Source organism: Colletes latitarsis, chromosome 6 (genome assembly GCF_051014445.1).
Source record: "Colletes latitarsis isolate SP2378_abdomen chromosome 6, iyColLati1, whole genome shotgun sequence".
Classification (NCBI taxonomy): domain Eukaryota; kingdom Metazoa; phylum Arthropoda; class Insecta; order Hymenoptera; family Colletidae; genus Colletes; species Colletes latitarsis.
The window spans coordinates 17,432,888-17,454,852 of record NC_135139.1 but is presented as its reverse complement, the minus strand read 5'-3'; the positions used below and the strand labels follow the sequence as shown (position 1 = coordinate 17,454,852).

At 37.7% G+C, this 21,965-nt stretch overlaps 2 protein-coding genes across 2 annotated transcripts in view; one reads left to right on the top strand and one right to left on the bottom strand.

Annotated features, from left to right (window-relative positions):
• LOC143342928 (uncharacterized) overlaps positions 1–21,965 on the bottom strand; it is a 454,297-nt gene that overhangs the window by 163,261 nt on the left and 269,071 nt on the right. The gene's annotated exons all lie outside the window — the stretch shown is intronic.
• On the top strand, positions 4,294–7,193 carry LOC143342938 (uncharacterized). The gene is made up of 4 exons (XM_076767280.1): positions 4,294–4,467; positions 5,591–5,649; positions 6,217–6,499; positions 7,056–7,193. The coding sequence occupies exons 1-3, from the start codon at positions 4,447–4,449 to the stop codon at positions 6,461–6,463; spliced, it is 327 nt and encodes a 108-aa protein (XP_076623395.1). The 5' UTR covers positions 4,294–4,446; the 3' UTR covers positions 6,464–6,499; positions 7,056–7,193.

Sequence of the window (21,965 nt, the reverse complement as noted above, 5' to 3'; positions counted from 1 at the left end):
TTGCCACGTACACTAAGGCTGCTAACAGATTCGATAAATGCGTGAAATTGTTTGGATTTCGACTTCTTCTGAAGAGTTCCATGTTTCTGAAGCTTCACCTGTCCATTAGGGGATGGAATTCGATCCTGCGAGCACATCTTACTATTCTCACCTGGGACATAATACACATAAACAATGATGATGATTCTGTTGTTTCAATATGGCGTTCAAATTGTAACTTGTACATGTTTTATTTAAGCGTAACATTGAGAAATCTCTTCCGCCAGGAATTGATATAAAATTTCAAGTTGCATATAAATTGCAAAAATAATTATGAAATCTCCGGTTACGTGTTTTATTTCCTTCGTTTCATTCTCTGATCGCGTTACGGAACAACCGCTCTCACGGGTTACGTTCGGGATGGTCCGTCGAAAAGGTGGACCAAACCTGAGGAGCTATTGCGTAATCGCCGTGACTCAAGGACCGCCAATATCGTCGAAAATCGCTTACCTTTCTCGCCTCGCCTCATTATTGGGTGCACTGGCTACGCAAGATACACGCAGGTACACAACGAAAAGGTTACGAAACGCTTTCTCCCTGTATGATAGATATTTTAAGTATGCAGCCTGCACCGCTTCCTGCAACACTGGCCGGGCCAGTGGTGCATGTACGAAAAAAATGGATGTAATCGACGCTGTGCAACATGGTCTCGATCGTTACCTTGGTCTTAACACTGACTCCTTCCTCGAAATAAACGCCGACGATCCACTAGAAAGAGCGAGAACTCGGCGTATCCCATCGGGACTGCGTGGAATTCGAACCACACAAATTACGATGTTTTTCTTCTCGTTCTTACGCGTTGCAAGCATTCTGAAATGGGAATGTCCACTGTGTCGTCGATTAGGTCGATCGTGAGTTTAATTCACGATTTGAACGATCTCGGTTCTTTCTTGGAAAATTTGTCGATATTCATAGCAAAACAAAATCACAAAAATATCTACTCCCGCAGATTTATTTATAAAATATGTATATAATATTTTTTTCCAAGAGGTCACGGATCCTTAATTAAGGAAATGCTGCGCCAAGTATTAAAACGCTCTTGACCGGAACAAAATTGGAAGATAAATGGGTGTACATACGAATTAGAATCAATAAAATTGTGCAACTGCACAGGAAGTTGCACACGCTCGTTTAATTTCTGCCTGGAGATTTTATCCTCAATTAACACGGCAAAGAGTACACGCAGATACGTAAATTCGCGGCTTCGATCGTTTCGTGGCCAACGAGGCCGAATCAGTGATTACGGGAGTAAAAACGTTTCGCGGAAAATGGCTTCGAAACGCTTCTGTGATTCGTTGTTCGCGAACATTGTATTATCGTCGAACATTCGCCTTAGAAAATAACGATACACCGAATTCGAGACCGGAAGAAGAAGCTTTCGCAATTTTAGGGAGGAACGAAACCGAAGGCTGCAATCTTTTCGCAATTAACCGTCCGTTGTTTGACGAAGACGACAAAGTATGTTCGAATACAAAGTTTGTTATTAAAGAGTCACGGATAATGAGATTTTCCTGTTCCACTTGGCGTGTTACGGTCGACTGGCGTTGAGCTACATTCGCAATTGCAATGCAATTAATAGATAATAAACTGGCGCGACGCGTTGGTTGCCTGCGTTAAGGTCGCCCTGTGATTATGTCACGGGCTGTGTCAACGTTCGCGTCGATGAAAACGACAGGAATCGGCCTTTCCTGGTTGTTCCAAAGGTTTCACGACACGCAACCGAATTTCTCTTTTTCGTGAAAGAACGTGTTATCGGGCTGATATGGATAATTTTCTCATAAAAGCGCTACCGAGCTAAGCGCCTAAATGGTCCGGTGTTATTTATTGCAGGAGTCTTTGAATATCTATGTATGCGTTTGTAATATTCTTCGTAATAGTGATAGTTATACCATACAAACTAAAATATTATATTTAAATCTTAGAAATTGGATGTAAAGAACAATCAGATATAAAGAATAAATTTATTAATTCGACGATTAAGACTAATATTGTTTCAGTTTCTTATTTTGAGACGTGGTTGACCATTAACAATTTTACAAACTATGTTTCTTCTTCGAATTCACTAATAGACACAAATGTATTCGAAATGTGGCAAGGAATAAATTAATACCGTGGCTACGTTCGATTATGTATTATTTTTCGAATAATTTGGGTGAAATCGATCACGTAATGTAAAAATATTCCACCTGTGTTTCCATCGTGTTACGTGACGCTGGAATGACTTATCTACCGAAACCCGAATCTCGACATAATTTTTCGATTTAGCGGCAAAGGATATCGCGAAATTTATAAAAAGACGTTTGTGTAACTCTAGCTTGCCTGCTTCCCATCGTTTACACATTAAAAATCAGACGTCTCTAAAACTCTTCGAAAAAAGTTTCGTTTTAATTGACATTCAACTTTCAATTCCTCGTTTGCAATAGTTTCTACAAAAACAGAAAATATGATCCGAGAGAAAGTCACGTAGCGAAATAATCTTTTCATATATCAAATACAAAATTCGATCACGATATTGAAATTAAGTGTGCATGGAAACGACAGCGGCCATATTGTAAGCGGGATACTCAATATTTGGAGTCTGTTTATAGTTCATATTTTTGTGACCAAATGCATCTTATTAGCTCTGGTCTTATCGTTATACATTGTATCTATTCGTACATTTAAGAATCATGCTGACTTATAATAAATTTAGTAAACCAAACTTTCTCTTTACCATCGTGATAGATATCGGTGTTTTCTGCAAAAAATTCATTTGATGGCCGATTTCTAATGTAAATAGGAAACGATTTTATTTGAAAGTAACTACGAGGAAACGATGTCTACTGTTCTCCTTTAACTTACTACAGATTGACCGTGATTTTTAGTTAGAAGTCCTAATTTCCTAAAGACATTAATAATTAATACTGAAAAAGGAACCAAAATTGAGAGTCTAAAACGTTTCAATTCCATCAAAATATAAGTTAGGATATTAATACTGAGTTTGAGTAACTCTAAGATCAGTAAGTAAATTTATATGACATTTTATGCATTTGTAACTAAATAGTAGCTGTATTTTATAGCTTAACGATCCATAAAATGTCATTAGTACATAAATTTACTTATGAGATCCTACAATTACCCAAACCCGATCACATTCCGGTAGAATTAGAGTTAATAAATTATAAATATTACGAGACGTTAACCTAATCTCCAAATAAAATCGACTTTCCGGCCTTAGTGGCATGTCCACGATTCGGAAAATGAAGGAAACGACCGCGTTGCTGTTTTCCGGTCGGCGACGTAACAACATTAACAACGCACCAGCAAATTAACGCCGCAATTACTTTTTACGTATTACTTTCATGGCTATTATTGAATACAACAGGGGGGAAGTATTACGATTGGTAAATATTCGACCTCCACCAGTTTTCTGCACTTCTCGATGTTTTAACCCATTAAATGACAACTTCGTTACGAAATTTTTGTACAATTTTTGTATAGATTCAATCAAAGTATCTTTTTAGAATAAGAATGATCTAAAAGTGAATAATTGAGAACTCCCAAATCTTCGTTTTGGACACGATATTCTGCCAAAGGTATTTCTTCGTAGAAGCTCTTTCTCACCTACTATAATTAACCAAGAAGACTAAATATTTGATCGCGAAACTGTAGAAAGAATTTTACGAGAAAATCTTCGATGGTCTCAAAGAATCGATCTAAACTTGACAGTGAACTTGCTGGCAGACAATAATACATTCTGTAATTAGTAAACTGGAAAGAGAAAAAATTAAATCCCTAGAAATATTTAATTTTCAGTAGGTTCGATCGTTGTAGAACTCAAAGATGACTTCGTTCAACGTGTTAAATTCGTGGTTGCAGCGGTGATGATCCATTTCCAACTGAATATCGTGGAAATATTAAAATTTAATGCTGGTTACTCGAATAAAATTTTGCCCCATCTCTGCTTTCCCATCGATACGATAATATCGGGAAAGTTTTACAAGTTCCGTTTTTTTACCTATCGGTCTCGGGTGCAGGATTACCTGGGGAATCGGGCACGTGCCGTACGCATCGTACGCGGTGTGTTACGCAGCCTGGGGGAACGCGCGGAACGAACGTAACCATCGGCGTGCTGCTTCCTAGCTTTTACGTAACCGTAAAGTCGAGCGACTTTGCTCTCCCACCCCGTGGCTTTTCACCGGGTGGTTTCGACCACCGCGGTTCGTCCTTTATAAGCACACATCCCCGGCCGTTCAAAGCCAGAAACGTGTCGACATCCGTAAAACGTCAGTCGCGTGGTCACCGTACGAACCTACCGTTTAATTTTTCGACCGTTCAGTCTTTTTCGGTGTCCATCGTCAGTTCGTCTGTCGGGTGAAGTTCCGCGTAAAGGAAAACTACCACGAGAAACGGAAACAGCCGACCAAGATGCGCTCCCAGACCTTCGCTGTGAGTACGTCCCCCGATGGACGATCTGTGAAATGATTTTATTTCGTCCCTTCGCGAGAACAGTGAAAAAAACGGGTCTACGATGTGTTTCTTTGTGACATTCTAATGGATTCGGTAGCATGTATAAGATTCGAGAATGTGTAATTCTTGTCTTTATGGAAAATTAATTTGATCGTAGCGATACGAATCTTTTTTATTTCGTTTCGTTGGACTTAAATTATTTTTTCTTTCTTTGGATGCATGCATGAGTATTATTTACTCTATTGGTTTTCGAAAATTGCACTCGATAATATGACTTACGTGGATTAATAACATAATGTTTTTATCTGATACTCGTCGTGTCTCTATGGAACTATTCAAGATCGTAGTTTTTTGAAATTTGTAAAAATCTTGTTAAATACATTGTCCTCTGTTCAATTTTCCACAAAATGCAAGAATTTATGGCAAATAACCTCCATGAATTAAATTTGCATTTGTTGTTCAGGCACTCACAATAGTCTCCCCAAACTTAATTTTTATTATTGATCATGAACGTTTCTCATAAGACATCATAGTACAAGAAGAATTTTGTTCGTTTAATCGTATAGATAACACCATTCTTTCTGTAAAATTACATTTCGATCAAAATCACCCATTAGAAAATAGTGAAGGCATAAAAAAAGAAACTGTAAATTAAAAAACGCAGTTTCATCAAGATAGTTTTATACCATACAGTATAGTATGTTCTTTCCCTTTTTATAAAATTAAAAATTGTAAACAATTTTGATTCTAAAATCAAATAAAATCAGTTAAAAATTTCTTCTATGCAATTCAGTCTGCCATTCTCGTGATTTGGTTTAGATTTCTTTTTCTTTAAACACATCGAATAATTACTATACGTTCGAAAGTATCGATGCTCCGATTTTGTAAATTCATTTGACATCACCGAGACAAGTTTGGTCAAAATTAGAACGAGATACTTTCACCCCAAGCGACGCGTGATCGCGCGAAACACGCGGGACGAGCAGTGAATCTGCAAAAAGGAAAAAAAAAATACCGTCCTGCATATAAACGACGAACACGACGAATCGCGGTGCACTCGCCGCCGTCACAGACGTATCACAAATTCACGTTCGTGTTGCAGTTAATCGTGTTCGGAATATTGGCCGTCGCCCTGTCTTCGCCGGTGCCAGGCTACCACAGGTGAGTTGACAAAGTGTTTCGTCGTTTGACGCAAATTACTGTTTACGGACTTTCGATTCGCGACAAAAATATTAGAACTTTCCTCGTTTTCTCAACCCTTATAATTGAAATTATATTTGGCTTTCGGGGGAAAAATTGAACGATTGTATCGTTGACAAACACTGACAACAGAATGCGGAGATGAGAATTTTATTTGAATAATACATGACGAACGAAAACTTTCTATGGCAATTTATTCACCGCGTTCATTCGAGTTCGGTATATTGTAATTTTTATTAACATCAAAGCATCGTAATGTCAAAAGTGTTTCTTGTATTTTACTCGTTAGTTAAAATTGTTATCTACGTAAGAATTTTGCTTATCTGATGGTCTCTGATGGTCATCTCGTAAAATAAATAAAACAATTCAAACACAATTTACTTGATCGAACAGTTAAATGAATCTTTTCGTTATAAAATAAATATATTCCATAATATATAGTTTTTGCTTGATGGGATAAGTGATCGATTTGAAGAGGATGAAGAAGAAATTACCTCGTCTTTAAGGAAATCGATTGCCTGATTTCAGTTCACACCACCACGTACGCATCCACGTGCCTTATCACGTGCACACGGTCCATCATCATCATGTGAAGAAGATACCTGTGCACCACGTCGAGAAGGTGCCCGTCCCCGTCCCAATTCCTGTCCATCACGTGCAAAAGGTGGCCGTGCCCGTGCCAGTCCATCACGTCGAAAAAGTACACGTACCTGTTCCAGTTGTCGAAAAGGTGCACGTACCTGTACCTGTTCACGCGGAGAAGGGGTGGTGGTAATGGGAGCGCCTCAGCTTTCGGCTTGTTATTATTTAGGTAATTATTAAACAAATAGTTTGAGTTTACAATTCGAACCGAGTCAAGTTTAATCAAATTAGAACCTCAATTTAAGTTCAAGTACATAAGTGACTTTCTGTAAAATTTATGGTAAAACGAGTAGTTTAGATTCTCGATGAAAGGATCAAGTATATAGTTTGATTTGCATTTCCGTTTGTTCGAATCAAGTCCAAGCAAGTCAAGTTGAATCAAGTTGGGTCGACTGTTAAGTCAAGTTCAAGTAAACGAGCGACTAAGTTTATTTATAAACTAATAAATAGCTTATATTCTCATTGAGAAAGCAAGCATAGTTTTGCAAGGCGGGGGCCAAGTTGAATCAAGTTGAGTCGATGGACAATTCTAGTTAAAGAATGCGAGTCAAGTCGAGTCAAGTCAAGTTTTGAGTGAACAAGTATCCACATAGTTTCAAGAACCAAAGAAAACAAGGAATTTTTCGAGTAACAAATTTGTCAAAGAATACTTGAGTTGTTGTTATGTTGTTTCTTTATGTATCGTAATGGATTTAGGTGCAACGTTTTCCATTACTCTGTTACAGGTTATAAAATGAGGGCATTCGAGTTATTAGCATTTCGTGAATCTTTATTTGTGTTTTCACCGACCATACCGTTCTGGAAAGTTTTTCGCACTAGAAGCAAACAGAGGGAGATAGTACAAAATAAACCGAATCGCCTGCGTTAGTCAATTAAGTGTGTAAAATATGGTATCACTCGGTATGCACATGTGTGTGCTTAGATCAAAGATACTTGTACATACTGTATTATGTTACATTATTTTTTTATATAATATATATGTTTGACAAATATTATGATTCTGTACAAATACCTATCATCCTTATCTCTCTGCAACCTTAATCTGTAAGTGAAATCATAATTTTTTCGAAGTGCTAACGGTACGTACATTTTCTTAACATCGTTTTATTTAACGTAACATTATTTCACCTCAACAATCAACAAATATATACAATTATAACACAGCAGTCTAATACATGTATGGAAGGATATCTTAACAAAATATTTTACAAACTTTGTCTATGCAAAGAAATCCGAAATTTCACCATTCTTCTATGTGCTGGTGTCCATCGTCCCCGTCGTCGTGCTTCACGTGATGGATCTTCTTTACGTGCGTATGATAATGTTTATGAATGAGTTCAGGCACGTGAATGACGAAGTGCGTGCTGGAATTGCAATGATAGTGAATTTGATTGAGCATAAAACGGTAAGTTGTATAATTCAATGAAATATTTACTGTTCGTGGTGGCCACCACCACCTGGATAAGGCATCGAAGACACAAAGGCAAATGACACAACCAGGACAAAAAGGAAAACCTAAAACAGAAAAGTGCAAAGTAAGCCGTGAAAAAATGCCAATTTTAGTGATTTGTAAATTTATTAGTCGTTGCAGAAAAGATTCTACTTCAACATCATTTTAATTGTTACTTCTTCCAAAATTTTAATTCTAACTGGAGTTAATTATAGAATTTTCCTTTGTCACTAGTAATGTACCTATTAAAAATACAAGTTTATAAAAAGTAATATAAATAATTCTGTTATTATTTGAAGAGTTTATCGATTGATAAACGTAAGGCAATTCACCCCATTCGTTTTCTAATGAGACGTTCGACAGATAGAATTACTGTAACCGGAAACATAATACATAAAGAGAAGCCTGAACGGAGAAACCTTGATCGGAAATATTCCGAGCAAGACCAAAAAAATTGATCTACCGTGTTGCGTTACAAGTTCAGGTGAAAGTGTCTAAGCCTAAGCTATGATCAACTGGATCACCGTTTATTAAGCCTCTGTTCGGTGAAATGATCGAGTCTTCGAGAAACACCTTTCGTTGTTTCGAGCCCCATATTTACCGTTCACTCGATATCTTGTTAACGATTCTTCATTTGTGCAGTTAATATGATTTCACGCCAGGGAACAGCGAAAGTCTTAGCAAGTTCAAAATATTCCCACGTTCGGAAGAGTCGTTTTCTTATTTGATTGAAAAATTTGTATTCTTTAATATATTTACTGTTACTCGAAGCTATATGCCTCCTCTTATAAAATCTACAGTATCAACTATTGACACATCTTTATACAATCATTACAATAAAAATAATAATTTCAGAAATGTCTCCAAGTAAAGAACATCACTTTTACACGAGCAGTTTGGTTAAGAAAAAATAAATAAATTTTATACGAATCACCAATGTCGTTCCACCGATCGTAAGCCTCCCAGCTTATGATGTCAAAATAAATTTTGTGCCTCCTATTTTATGTATGAAGCACCTCTCGTAACAAAATACACCGTAATACTTCGCGAGTTTATCTTTACAGTACACAATTTTCGACGCGAATTTTTTGTAATCACCGATCCTGATAAACCAAAAATTTTCGCGAACAGAGGGTTAAAAGTATCGACACCCACGCGTGTTCTTGGCTTCTCCATGGCTTTGGCGTCCACTCCGCGCAGGATCTTAGGTGTTTTCCGAGGCTGCTCTGCTTCAGGAACTAAAGGATGCAATCCAGGCAAGCCTTTTAAACGGAAGCATAATCAGTGAACGGTACGGGAACGAGCAAAATATTTCCTGCGTACACCCCACCCAACCCTGTTCACTCTCACTTGCGATTAACACGGAATTTCACGAGCACCTTCTATCATTGTCGTAGACACCATCGCGCCCCTCGTGCGAAAGAGATCACTTTAGGAATTATTACCCCTTCCACGCCATATCGAACTTTTTAGGAAAATTTCCGTGGCCAAATCTGTGCAATAATCCAGAAGAAAATAGATAAAAATATTTCAATGATCAATTTTGAAATCCCTATCACTGGTATAGCATTTAATATATTTAAATCTCTTCATTTTTAATTCATTTTTAAAATCGTAAGATTTACACCATGTTCTATTAATCACACATTTCTTAAAGGCCTTCTATCGCTTCAATTCGAATTGTAAAACATGTCATTCATTTTAAGTATGGTGCTGAATCACTTCCCAACACTTATTACCGATATTACGCTGGCCATTTGTTAACTCGGAAGCCATCACTTTGTAGAATATTTATGTGTAAGTGCACTATTATCCACGACTATTTTCTCTTCAATGTGTTCTCTGCATTCATTGAAGATGTTAGAATTCATTGAGGATGTCAAGTGAATGGTCGAACCTGATTAGTTCTTAACAAAAATTATTTTCTCTTTAATCATTTTCAATCTTGATGTAAATGCACAGACAATTGACATTTCGGTCAATTTGTGACTTTTAATAATTTATTTGTAAATTATTACTTAATGTCGATTGCTTAATGAGTCATTGTTATCAATTTCAGGTGAAAGGAGGTGATAGCGCCCCTTCGAGAATCTTCGATTGATCTGAAGCTTATGCTCGCTTTCTCCGACGACGCCAGTTACTGTAATGTGAGTAATAACGCATTGTCGTATTATGCCATTTGTAGAGTCGATTTACATTTATCGTATTAAACATTTCATTACAGATCTATTCATACTCCAATTAATGTATTTTAATAGTGATACTTTATGATCTTTTTAATTCAAAATAGATCGCTTAAAAGCATTTCCTTTGCACTGTTTCTATTTCAAATTATCTAAACAAAATTGGGAATATAGAAAAAATGAAACTGATTGATATTTGACGTTTTTAACTTGAAAAAGGAATTTTGTTCGAATTACAGGATCAAAATTTAATGCTTTCGTTTATTCTACGCCTATGGGGCGAAGAAAGTGAACGTTACAATTTTTTTTTTCAAACAAATGGACTCCCCACTACTGAATCTGTTGCAAGTTATAATTTTGTTCAGTGCTTCCTCTATATTCTTAAACGAATATGTCAATAAAAATTCCATATTCGATAAATAGACATTTCGCAGGAAAACCACGAAAATCTGGAAATATCGTTGGGCCACATTTTTTTTTTTAAATGAAAATATTAAGTTGCATAGAACAAAACTGTCGAAAGTTCTTTTTCTTAACGATTTGTAAACTATAATAAATTTCCAAAGTATTTCAAATCTGTTGGTAAACTCTGATCTAATATAATATCCAACGATTTTTGAATTCTCGTTTGTTTGTCTTCATGGACAATTAACTCGAGTTAGTTACAAATTTCTTCTTCAATTTAGCTATCGTGATTAAACGTAGGATCTTATATGCACATTGTAGCAATGCAGCGTAGAAAGTTCGTTTTGTACTTCGAACCACTACGAATCTAATTTACGTAATTTGCATTCGTATCTTCAAATGAAATATTAATGGATTCCAACTTCTATTTACTTTCGCTGCATCGTTATGTAAATTGTCGATTATTTTCTGATAAGCAATAGCGCCTTCGATGTGCTTTACATCATAATAGTACCAGCAGTTTCATCGATTTCCAATCGTTCATTTTCTACTTTCGAATCTTTCATTCTGCGACGTCGATTAAATGTCAAATATAAAGAGTTTAAATTACAATAGTACACTGTGGTAAATAAATAATATCAGACTTAAAAAATATAAATACATCAGTATATAACTTTAAAGCTACTGGAGATTAGAGAGAGTTAAATTATGCTTGTATGTTCGTTTATCTAATTTGCAACTATGTTTTACTCGTGTAAAACATATAATGAGGACATATTAGATAATTAATAAGATAATAGGACTTCTTGAGATCCAAAACAATTAGATTCATCACGCTAATCACCGAGTCATTTACTCATACATCGATGCTCAAGTTCGTAGACAAAACAAGCTATCATAGATCAAGGCCAACATCCATGTTAACCACGATTCAACATATTGAGTCGTCGAGTGAAATCGTCCTCCTACGTGCACCAAAACATCTGCTCTCTTTCACTTTCAACTTACTTTCCATTTCGAACTAATCCCAGAGCTCAGGAGCGATTATAATTATAAAAAAATGCTTCTATTACGGCGAACAGGTTTTCCGCGATCAGAAGACTCGCGGAACGTCATTCTGATTTCCAGAATCGAACGTTTCCTGTAATATTCAACGACCTATGAAATGAAAGATGCAACGCGACTTAACTCAGAAGCAGACGAGAATAGCCTTCTAGTGCTTTAAAAAGAAATTGTTTCTCAGAATTTTTGACCTGAGCATCCATTACTATACAGCGTGTTCGGCCACGCCTGGGAAAAATTTTAATAGAGGATTCTAGAGACCAAAATAAGACGAAAATCAAGAATACCAACTTGTTGATGGAGGCTTCGTTAAAAAGTTATTAACATTTAAATTCAAAAATTTCAAATCGTTCTGGAAAAATTATTTTCGGTTGCAGGGGTCAATTACAATAATTTTTGGTGAATACACATACTTCCGAAATCCTACCCACTTTCGAGAAAAAAATTCGAGTATGTGCTGAAAGTTTTGGGTGAAAAAAAAACTTTTGAATCGTCTTGGAAAAATTATTTTTAGTTGTAGGGGTCAATTGCAAGCATTTTTGGTCAACAGACATACCTCCGAAAATCTACTCAGTTTCACTAACCGAAAATATAATTTCTGGCCAGAAATGTCTGCCCGAATTTTCATGCGAACCTTTAAAACGTCATAACTTCTGAACGGATTGGACGATTTTAATGTTTAAAAAAGCAAATTACGCGTATTTTGATGGAGAATATGAACAAATCGTAAAAATATTCGAAAAGTTGATTCTTGACCCCGCAAAATGAGAAAAACCTCATAAAAATGGTCCAATTTTCAAACAGCCATAACTTCTACAATTGTGAATATATTTCAATGAAACTTTTTTTTGAAGTAGAGCTCATGGGTACCTACAAAAAAGTATTAGACAACTTTTCTGTAGGGCGTCAAACAAAATTACTAAAAATGAAAAAGGAATTTTTAAGGAAAATCGACAGGGTAGGTGCCTAAATTTTTCGACGAAAAAAAAATTTTTAATTAATTCTAAAAAAATTATTTTCGATTACGCGGGTCAATTACAATCATTTTTGGTGAATAGACATACCCCCGAAATCCTACCCAGTTTCTAGAAAAAAATTCGAGAAGGTGTGAAATTTTTCGACAGAAAAAAAAAATTTCTAATCGTTTTGGAAAAATTATTTTCGGTTGTGAGGGTCAATTACAATCAATTTTAGTGAATAGACATACCCCCGAAATCTTGCGCATTTTCGAGACAAAAATTCAGTACGGTCGGAACTTTAAACGTTAATAACTGTTTAACGAAGCCTTCATCAACAAATTGGTATTCTTGATTTTCGTCTTATTTTGGCCTCTAAAATCTCCCATTAAAATTTTTCCCAGGGGTGGCCGAACACCCTGTATACTGCAGCTGTTAAATTTAATAACACTGTTTTATTTCAGGTTGATTAAATTTAAATAAAATGAAATATTTTGAGACAAGTAGTTGTCTTTAACTGATTAAACAAATACTCAGGTTGCAAAACTTACAAGCCTATCCTCAATACTAAAAAGAAATTAGAAACGTTTTACAAAAACGTACAAAAGAATTTATTACAAAGTAACATAAATGTATATATTAAAAAATAACAAAGGTATTTACAAAGTATATAATATGTACAAAACATAACAACAGTACGAGAATACTCGCGGGAAGTCATTAAAACAACAAAAACGCAGCACGAGACTATGCTGCCTAAAGTATCGCGCGACTGATCGATGATACTAATAAATTATTAGTAATAACAATTAATCGTTAGCTGTGAAACGTGTTCTTGAATTCAGCTACGGAGTATTCTGTCTCGCGTTCAAGAAAGTTCATACGATCGCGTCATTGTTAAAGAATACTGTGGAATCTTGTTCGCAAGTGTAAAAGTGTCACTTCCAGATTTGACTATAAAAATAAAAAAATCAAAGATAATTTCTCCTAAATTAGTAGATCGATACTGCAAGTTTCCTGAGAGTATTTTACACGATCGAGTCGTTAGATCTTCAATATCGTCTTCTGTGATTTGTAGTAACTTATCGTTAACGCGGCCAAACGGCAGGTATCGCGGGAAATCGTAACCGATCGTCGAGAATCGGTGTTTTGTATACTGGCAGAGCTGTACATTGAATCGCGATCGAAAGTCACGTAGCAACAACGATCGCGTGATCCCTAACGCGACTGAACGATCAGTGACTGTTGAGTCGATGTGGGAAATTGGTTAAACTGGCCGATCGGAAGCCCGATCTGTTTTATTTCTTCTTGTGGTAGCCTGAGAAACCGCCACCGTGACCACCACCACCGCCACCGCCTCCTCCTCCACTGTGACCACTGGAATACGAGTCGTAGCCACCACCGGAACTGTAACCGCCTCCACCGTGGCCACTGAAATAGACAATTCAGGGTCAGAGTTTCTTGGAATATTATCAACAACGTTTGTGAGCATAAATTTATTCGAAATATCTAGCTAACATGTTTATTTTCATGTACGTGTTATTCTAAAACGAATAATGTTTCGTTCGTGCGTTATAAAAGTATTTTTAAGGGTACTCTCGTTGAAAAACTAGTGTTAAAAATGTCGTTCCAAACATTTTCGTGGGATTTATTTCGAAAATTTCGGTCACTGATTTTTTGTAATCCAACAACTAGTTATTCGAAGGACTGTGATGAATGGCCATCAATATTAATGATCGAAACGTTTGGAATTAATTCAAAGAAAATAGAAGTTTCAATTCGACTAGTTTTCAGAACAAAGTCTCAACCAAACCTCTCTACGTGAAATCTAGCGATCCCGATTTAATTGCAAGAAGAGAGGCTATGTTAGAATCTGTTTCATTGCGATACTATGTGCAATTTGTAACCATTTCCACAAAATTTATGTATTAATTGAAAAATGCTCACCTGCTACCGAAACCAGATGATATACTGTTACCGCTGAAGGAATGGTGACCACCACCACCCAATCCACCGCCTAAATCGCCACCACCATGGCCACCTCCGTATCCACCGCCTCCAAATCCACCTCCGTGACCTCCTCCGAATCCACCACCGCCTCCTCCAAATCCTCCTCCACCATGATGGTCATCGAATCCTCCTCCGCCGCCTCCGTATCCACCTCCGTGGCCTCCTCCTCCGCCTCCTCCTCCGAAACCTCCACCTCCGTGATCTTCGATGATAATTGCGCCACCTCCGTGACCTCCGCCTCCTCCCCCACCTCCGAAACCTCCACCACCGTGATGGTCATCGAATCCTCCGCCACCTCCGAATCCACCACCGTAGCCTCCTCCTCCGCCTCCTCCTCCGAAACCTCCACCGCCGTGATGTTCGACGATAACTGCGCCACCTCCGAAACCTCCTCCTCCTCCTCCTCCGCCATGATGGTCATCGAGCCCTCCGCCACCTCCATATCCACCGCCATGGCCTCCACCACCTCCTCCGAAACCTCCACCTCCGTGATGTTCGACGATAACTGCACCACCTCCGTGACCTCCTCCTCCTCCTCCACCTCCATATCCACCGCCATGGCCTCCACCGCCTCCTCCGAAACCTCCACCTCCACCTCCGTGATGTTCGACGATAACTGTGCCACCTCCGTGGCCTCCTCCTCCTCCCCCACCTCCGAAACCTCCACCACCGTGATGGTCATCGAATCCTCCGCCACCTCCGTATCCACCACCGTGTCCCCCTCCACCTCCTCCTCCGAAACCTCCTCCACCATGGTGGTCGTCGAATCCACCACCCCCGCCACCTCCTCCGTAACCACCTCCGGGACTGGATATAATAATAGCTCCGTGACCACCTGAAATGAGTTCTCGTTAGAATTGGGAAACAATTAATATAAACATGTAAATATAATTTCCCTGTAACTTCTATTATTTTTTATATATTAAATATTAGAAATTAGCAATCTTATAATGGACGAGTAGTTTCGATAAGACAAGGGATTAAAGATTCTATTAAGGAAAGTTCTAAATAACTATAAGTCCAATTAACGACTTGATTCTTCTATAGAATTGAGTTTCGATAGATTTACCGATTTAAATGCGAGCAGTGACGTTGTCGTGGAAATTTTGAAACCTAATTGAAGCGTCCACGCAACTACCATTAAGTAACATTGTTACGTGAACTTGTACTGTAAAGTAACAGACATAGACGATGGAACTTCTAATAAGGTTACGGTCAACGTACGGTTCACAACCTACAGCATTGTAGAAAATCGACAAAACGACTCGTTACATGTGGTACCGTTCGTGCGATTATAAGACAAACTCTCGACACCGAATCGAGCAGGAAGTGAAAACCCACGAAACGAGTTCCGCGGCACGGACAGCGTTGAAGAAACACGAAGAGAAACAGTGAACGTATTCTCCGCGAATAAACACGATATAGCGATCGCCTAAGGGGAACGTGGGAAAAAGTTTTACCATTATCTCCGACAAAACACGTGAAACGTGCGAACGTTTTCAACACGTCATCCGTCTCGCGATTTTCACGCACGACGGCCGAGACTTTTCTCTCACTTTCGGAAATGAAAAACGATTCCAGGTATACACGGTCTACGCAACATTTCCCACATTTAGATTCAACGTTGCAGGTCTTAATGGTCTTATTAAAATGAATTTCCATGTAACAATTATGTGAATGTATTATTTAGTGTATCTCGATTTATGAAAGAAGAAATTATTCAAAATGTGGATTAAATTTAACGTCCATTCATTATGTTTCACTTTTTTTAGAATTCAATTGTATTTTAATATTGAACATTTTTTTGCTTAAAAAATACTCTTGTAGACCTTACCTCCAAATCCTCCTCCACCTCCACCTCCGTGACCACCACCGTGGCCACCTCCAAAGCTAATGTCGTGTCCTCCACCTCCACCAAATCCTCCTCCGTGACCTCCTCCTCCTCCGTGTCCACCTCCAAATCCTCCACCTCCTCCACCGTGTCCACCTCCAAATCCTCCACCTCCTCCACCGTGTCCACCTCCAATTATCGCAGGACCACTGACTTCTATGTGATGGGAGCCACCACCACCACCGCCACCACCTCCTCCGTGATCACCGCCATGGTCTTCGTATTTTATAATCTTTTTCTCATCGTGTTGAATTATCTCCGGTACGTGAACTCTTATGTGCACGCTAGAAAGTTAATCGACCAATTTTAGATCGAAGTTATTACCGATCTCTCTATAACGAGACTTTGATGATTCGTGGCAAACAACAATCGATCGTAATCATAGTTTGAAATATACTCACTGTTCATGACCGAACGTGGCAAAGGCAACGGCCAATGTCGTCGCGAATATCAAGCACCTCGTCTGCGAACAGAAGGATTCTCGTAAATCATTGCTATCTTTTCCTAGCGTAGTTGTTATTTTTCCTCGGGGCTTATTAATTTTATGCAATAAGATGCACCGATGTTCGCGTAAGCTGCAACTACTCTATCATTTTGCGCGATTGCAACGTCGAGACTATCAGGCTATTACTTAGACGTAAAGACGTTAAGTGCATCATTATAATTTCATACCAAGTTCAACTACACTATTATTAGCATTTAATACCATAAACAAAGTGTAACGAACCAAGAACAGTTTAGAAACTTTGTCATCCAGCCATCGAAAAAATTATTCGTTTAATATTGTAGATAATTCGAGTGTGTTATATTGGTATCACAAATATGGCTCTCGAATTACTTTATCACTAATTTTAGTGTTCAATTGTCTAGTATCACGAAGAGAATATACTGCAAATTGAGACTACTTAATCAATATTATATCACAAATAATGCTTTATCATTTAGGTGTTATAAATCTGGACATCACAAAACATAACCCTACTCTATAATTTACTATTCCCATTCCTATTTACTATAGCCCCATAGCAATCTATGGAATCACAAACCTCTCATCACTCTATCATAAAATTACTACTCTGAAATCCAAGTTATTAGCAATCGATCCACTTCACTCATATAAATATAATTTGCATCGTTAAGTTTGAATGATTCAGATTAGACATATAGAGCCACAAAAACGAAATAGAGAATGTACTTATTAATTCTTTATTACTCTTGACATTTCTGATTGATTGCTGCACTATCTTGTGCTGGCCTTTATTTGAGACATCACGTGTTTCGATGCTAATTAGAAATTTGAAATTGAAAGCTATGAACCTTGACTTTATTTTTTGGAATTTAGCGTTCGATCGTTGCTCTTTCATCTTTTATTTTTTCGTTTCTGAGTTTGTTTTGATTATATAAACCTCTCTAATTTGTACCCGAATATGGTCTTCTAATTTTATAATTTACTAAGTATATTTCAAATTTGCTAATCTCTTTTTTCTAATAATTTCTAATAGTTTTGTGTTATTTTTTCGATCTCATGAAGAGAGCTGAAACATAGATCGATAGAGATATACTATTCGTATGCAAAGCAGACTTTTTCCTTTGCAAATGACTTACATCATCCTATCAGCAATTTAAATAACTCTATTATCTAGATATTACAAATCTAACTCTGATTACACTACCTATTAACTTTCCTATTCTATTACTTTTACTATTTTATCAGAATCGCGAGTCCCAGCTAATGATACCGTTAATGTGACTACTCATTCACTATATCACAAACAGAACTCGTAAATCACTCGGACGACAATCTAATACCCTAACTATCCCTACGATCACGAGAACCCGACCACCAAAAATCCCTAGGAATCCTATCCACGAAGATGATGGCACTTCCTTACAGCAACTTTAGGCTCCATGGTCCTCTCTGGCCTCCTCTCTTCCTGCCTCTTCCTGGATCGGCTAGCTTCAACGGTCAGGAACACACTGTCATATATATCCAGCCGTGATCCTGCCTATATATAGCAAGCCCGAAGGAAGTACCGGAAGCCAGCCAGGTGGGGAGGCAGCGATGATCGATGCCCAACCAGCGGAGGAGACTCGAATCGAAGGTGCACGCGTGCTGGAGACGGTGCACACCGACTCCGTGGTTATGGTCCCATGGAACTGGACATTATTGTGTGCGTTTAAGGAGGAACGACCGTGACCTAGAGCCGAGCACCAGAGAAATTCGCGCTCCGGGCGGTCTTCGGCATCGGTGCCCTCTGGGGCAACAAAGAGATCGACGACGCTCTTTCTGAACTTGCATGGACGCGGAAGGTGAACGAGCCGTTTCGATTTCCACGTGTTTCGATTACGGAAACGTCGAACGAGAGTTCACGATCGCGAGAATTTTCTCCGGGGAAAAACGACGACAGAAATCGAAATCGGTAGTGGGGACTTTTCAAATAAATTTTGTTCACTCGATTAGAACGGATAAAAAGATCCAACGTACGATAACATTTATGAGAAATAGGAGTAAAAGTTCGTTTAATTAATATCGTGTTGTAGAAAACACTAATTTTGTTAATAAAGTAAAATTGTTTTTTATGTAAATTACTATTAATAGCAGGATATTTATGGTAATTAATGGGCGCAGATTCCTATTTGAAATTCAAAGTCAACATGTTCGTTTAAATAGAACGCATAATAAGCTGCTGAATTGTTTTGTTTGGTAAGACTAGAATATAAACAGAAATCGTTAATTTACCCGCATGCTTTCTCAGAGATTATTTTATCAAAGAATTATTATGTGAAGAGAAAGGAAACGAAACATAACAATCATTCTTTGCCTCGAATGCATTTTTCGTTTCATATGTAAATTATAGTATAATTGGACCCATATTTCTTCGAATATGAGCATCGTTACCTACCTTCATTTGTCGCTTTCTATGATTGGCAATTAATACTCTTCGTAATGTTTCTTACATGTAGCGAAGGTTAAGAGTTTCACCTACAAAGCATACATAAGTTTTTGCATTTCATGCATTTTTTTTTGAAGTAATGATCATTCGAAATAAACGATTTCCAATTTTTCGCTCCATACACTTTCCACTTTATTTGCTTCTTCTATAAACTTTCCCATCATATGTTCTATTAATGATCACACTTTTACAATTTCTTGGGACATGTAAAAATTATATTTCAAATTTTACTTAAAATTATACTCAATTTTTAGGTACTTTTAGGCAATGCATAAACATTTCATAATACTAGATAAACCATGTTCAAATCTTATTTTCCAGCCCCTTTGGTAAATTGGAAAACCATTTTCTACATTCCTAGTCATTTTATTTACCGTATTTCATGTGCTTTGGTATGTGTAAATAAAATATGCGATATTAATTAAGTCAATTAAATATTTTAAATAATTTGCATGTATGACAGGCGATAGAGAACATTAGTCGATGAACGAGAGTAGGTGAAATTGTACTATTCGGTCGGAATAAATTCTTCTATCGTCGCTAAAGATCTTAATGCGCGTTGCAGCGTGTTTCTCGTCGCCGTTTTGACGATGAAATATGTGACAACTTAACACGACCCGTCAGATTTCTAGAAATTGACGATTCAGATGTTAAAATAGCAGGTGAAAGGTTTCTTCGATTTGCCTAAGTGAAAATTGATATGACACAGTATAATATAACGGAGACACGATGGAAATTTTAAACTGTTGTGATTTAAGGTATTTACTAATATCCGATTTTCGAATAATCGAAAGTTCTCAAAGCACCTACTGGAGAAAGGAAAATACTATTTAAGTCGAATGAGGTTGGTAAACAAAGTGAATGATTCCAGATGGTTTTACCCTTAACCCAGTTATTCGATTTCTACAACAATGATATGTGGTACGCGAAGAATGCGCAAAACTTACTAATGGAACGTGAGAAGCCATTTTGCAACTGAAATCGCGTTCTCACGAGCCACAATAAAGAATGTAAACTTCTTAATTAATCTGCCTTATTTATCGTTTCATTTTCTTTCAATTTTACAAATTTTAATTGGAAACGCACTTTCACTGCTTTTATCCCTATGGCGCGTCAGCGCGTTCGCGATCGCATTCTTTTTTCGAAAAACGTTTAATACTAAGTGTTTCTATTATCATAGGTAATAGCAAGATTCTCGTGTTATAACGTAAAGCTTACTCGACGAGAATTTCTACAATCCGGACATTCTCGAATTCAATATTTCCTCGATCTTTCATAGTTGATTTCACTTCTATGTTATTTATTACTATGAACACTAAATTGATCGCGAAATTAAGAGCAACGAATATCATTCGATTCTCTTTTTGGGTCGTAAAAATTTAAATAAATAAGAATCTAAGATGGAAGCTTTGATGAGTCGAAAAAGTCGATTTTTTATGAATATTCCAAAGGTATTCATGTCTCGTGAATTTGATAAAAATTATCGAATTTACAATGCTTTGGGGGCAGTGGCACGCCCTGTCTCGAAAGCGGTAAAACTGAACGTGTTCCTGTCAAACCCATATTTCTCCAGCCTGTCGACACGATATCTCGTGAATTACAGATCCGATCGAGTGGAAATTTTATGTACACATAAAGTAGACGTCTGTTTATCTCGCCTGTCGCTCTTAATAACAACATTAACAACAATGATACTTTCTTGGCGCAAACTCGTACAAATAAAGAAATTCAGAATCGAGTAAGAATAAAAAAATTAGGTCTGGTCAGATTCTATTATTAATCTAGCCTTGACAACTGTAAGAAAAAGCTAATAAAAAGTCTAGAACAAAATATACAAAATTACTGATTCAAAATACTAGATCGATCGCTTTCCCAGACGTGGAAATTCTTGTTTAGCTTGAAAAATGTTCGCAAAGGATGGTCCAAAATGGCGTCTCGGGACGTTCAGCCCCGTCGAGTATTCTTTTCTCTTCCGTACGATGCGAAACGGGTATTTCTATACGTCACAGGAGATATCATCCGCGCTGTACGCGCCAGGAGCAACGTTTCCCGTTTCACTTTTCATTCGCGCGCGCGACGATTCTCGCCGACGATGCATCAATTTACTTTCCTCCGAAGGTCGTTGCATAAAACGGGAGTTTTACGGTACGAGAGCACGCGCTTTCCCCGATTTCCAGAATAAAATGAAACAAAGAATGCATTAACGGGGCTCCGCGCGGGCTCATCGCGATCGCGAGGGAAGTGTATTTTCCCGAGGAAAAGTGTATTCGAAAAACGCACGTTTCTCTGCGCCCATTTGTTAACGGTGGATGCACTTGATCAGCAATAAATTTGCCCCGCTCCACGTCGCGGACCGATTTCGTGGTGTGCACAACCACGAAAGAGATATCAAATTCCTCGCTGGTTTCCCTGGTTTCCCTTTCGTGAAATTCGCGCATAGTTCGAATAACGGTTGCGTTAGCCTGTTTATGGTCGCGTGGAAATGTACGATGGGTCTCTGGAATTTGTCAAATTTTTAGAGGCGCTCGATGGAGTGAGACATACAATTGGATATAAGTCAAATTGCAGTCAAATTTATTAGCAAAATTCTCGTTCGATTTATGGTCAATAGAACGATTCGTTGCTCAGTGGTTCAAGAAACGAAGAAAATATTGTTATTGTAGATCAAGGTGTTGCAGAAAATCCAAACTTATCCATTCTGGATTTCACGACGTTCCTTCACGA

Bases quoted from the DNA above. Each gene is read 5' to 3' on its own strand.
- LOC143342938 (XM_076767280.1), top strand. From the start codon at position 4,447: ATGCGCTCCCAGACCTTCGCT. The intron at 4,468-5,590 runs GTGAGTACGTCC...TTCGTGTTGCAG, and splicing joins TGCGCTCCCAGACCTTCGCT to TTAATCGTGTTCGGAATATT. The intron at 5,650-6,216 runs GTGAGTTGACAA...GCCTGATTTCAG, and splicing joins CCGGTGCCAGGCTACCACAG to TTCACACCACCACGTACGCA.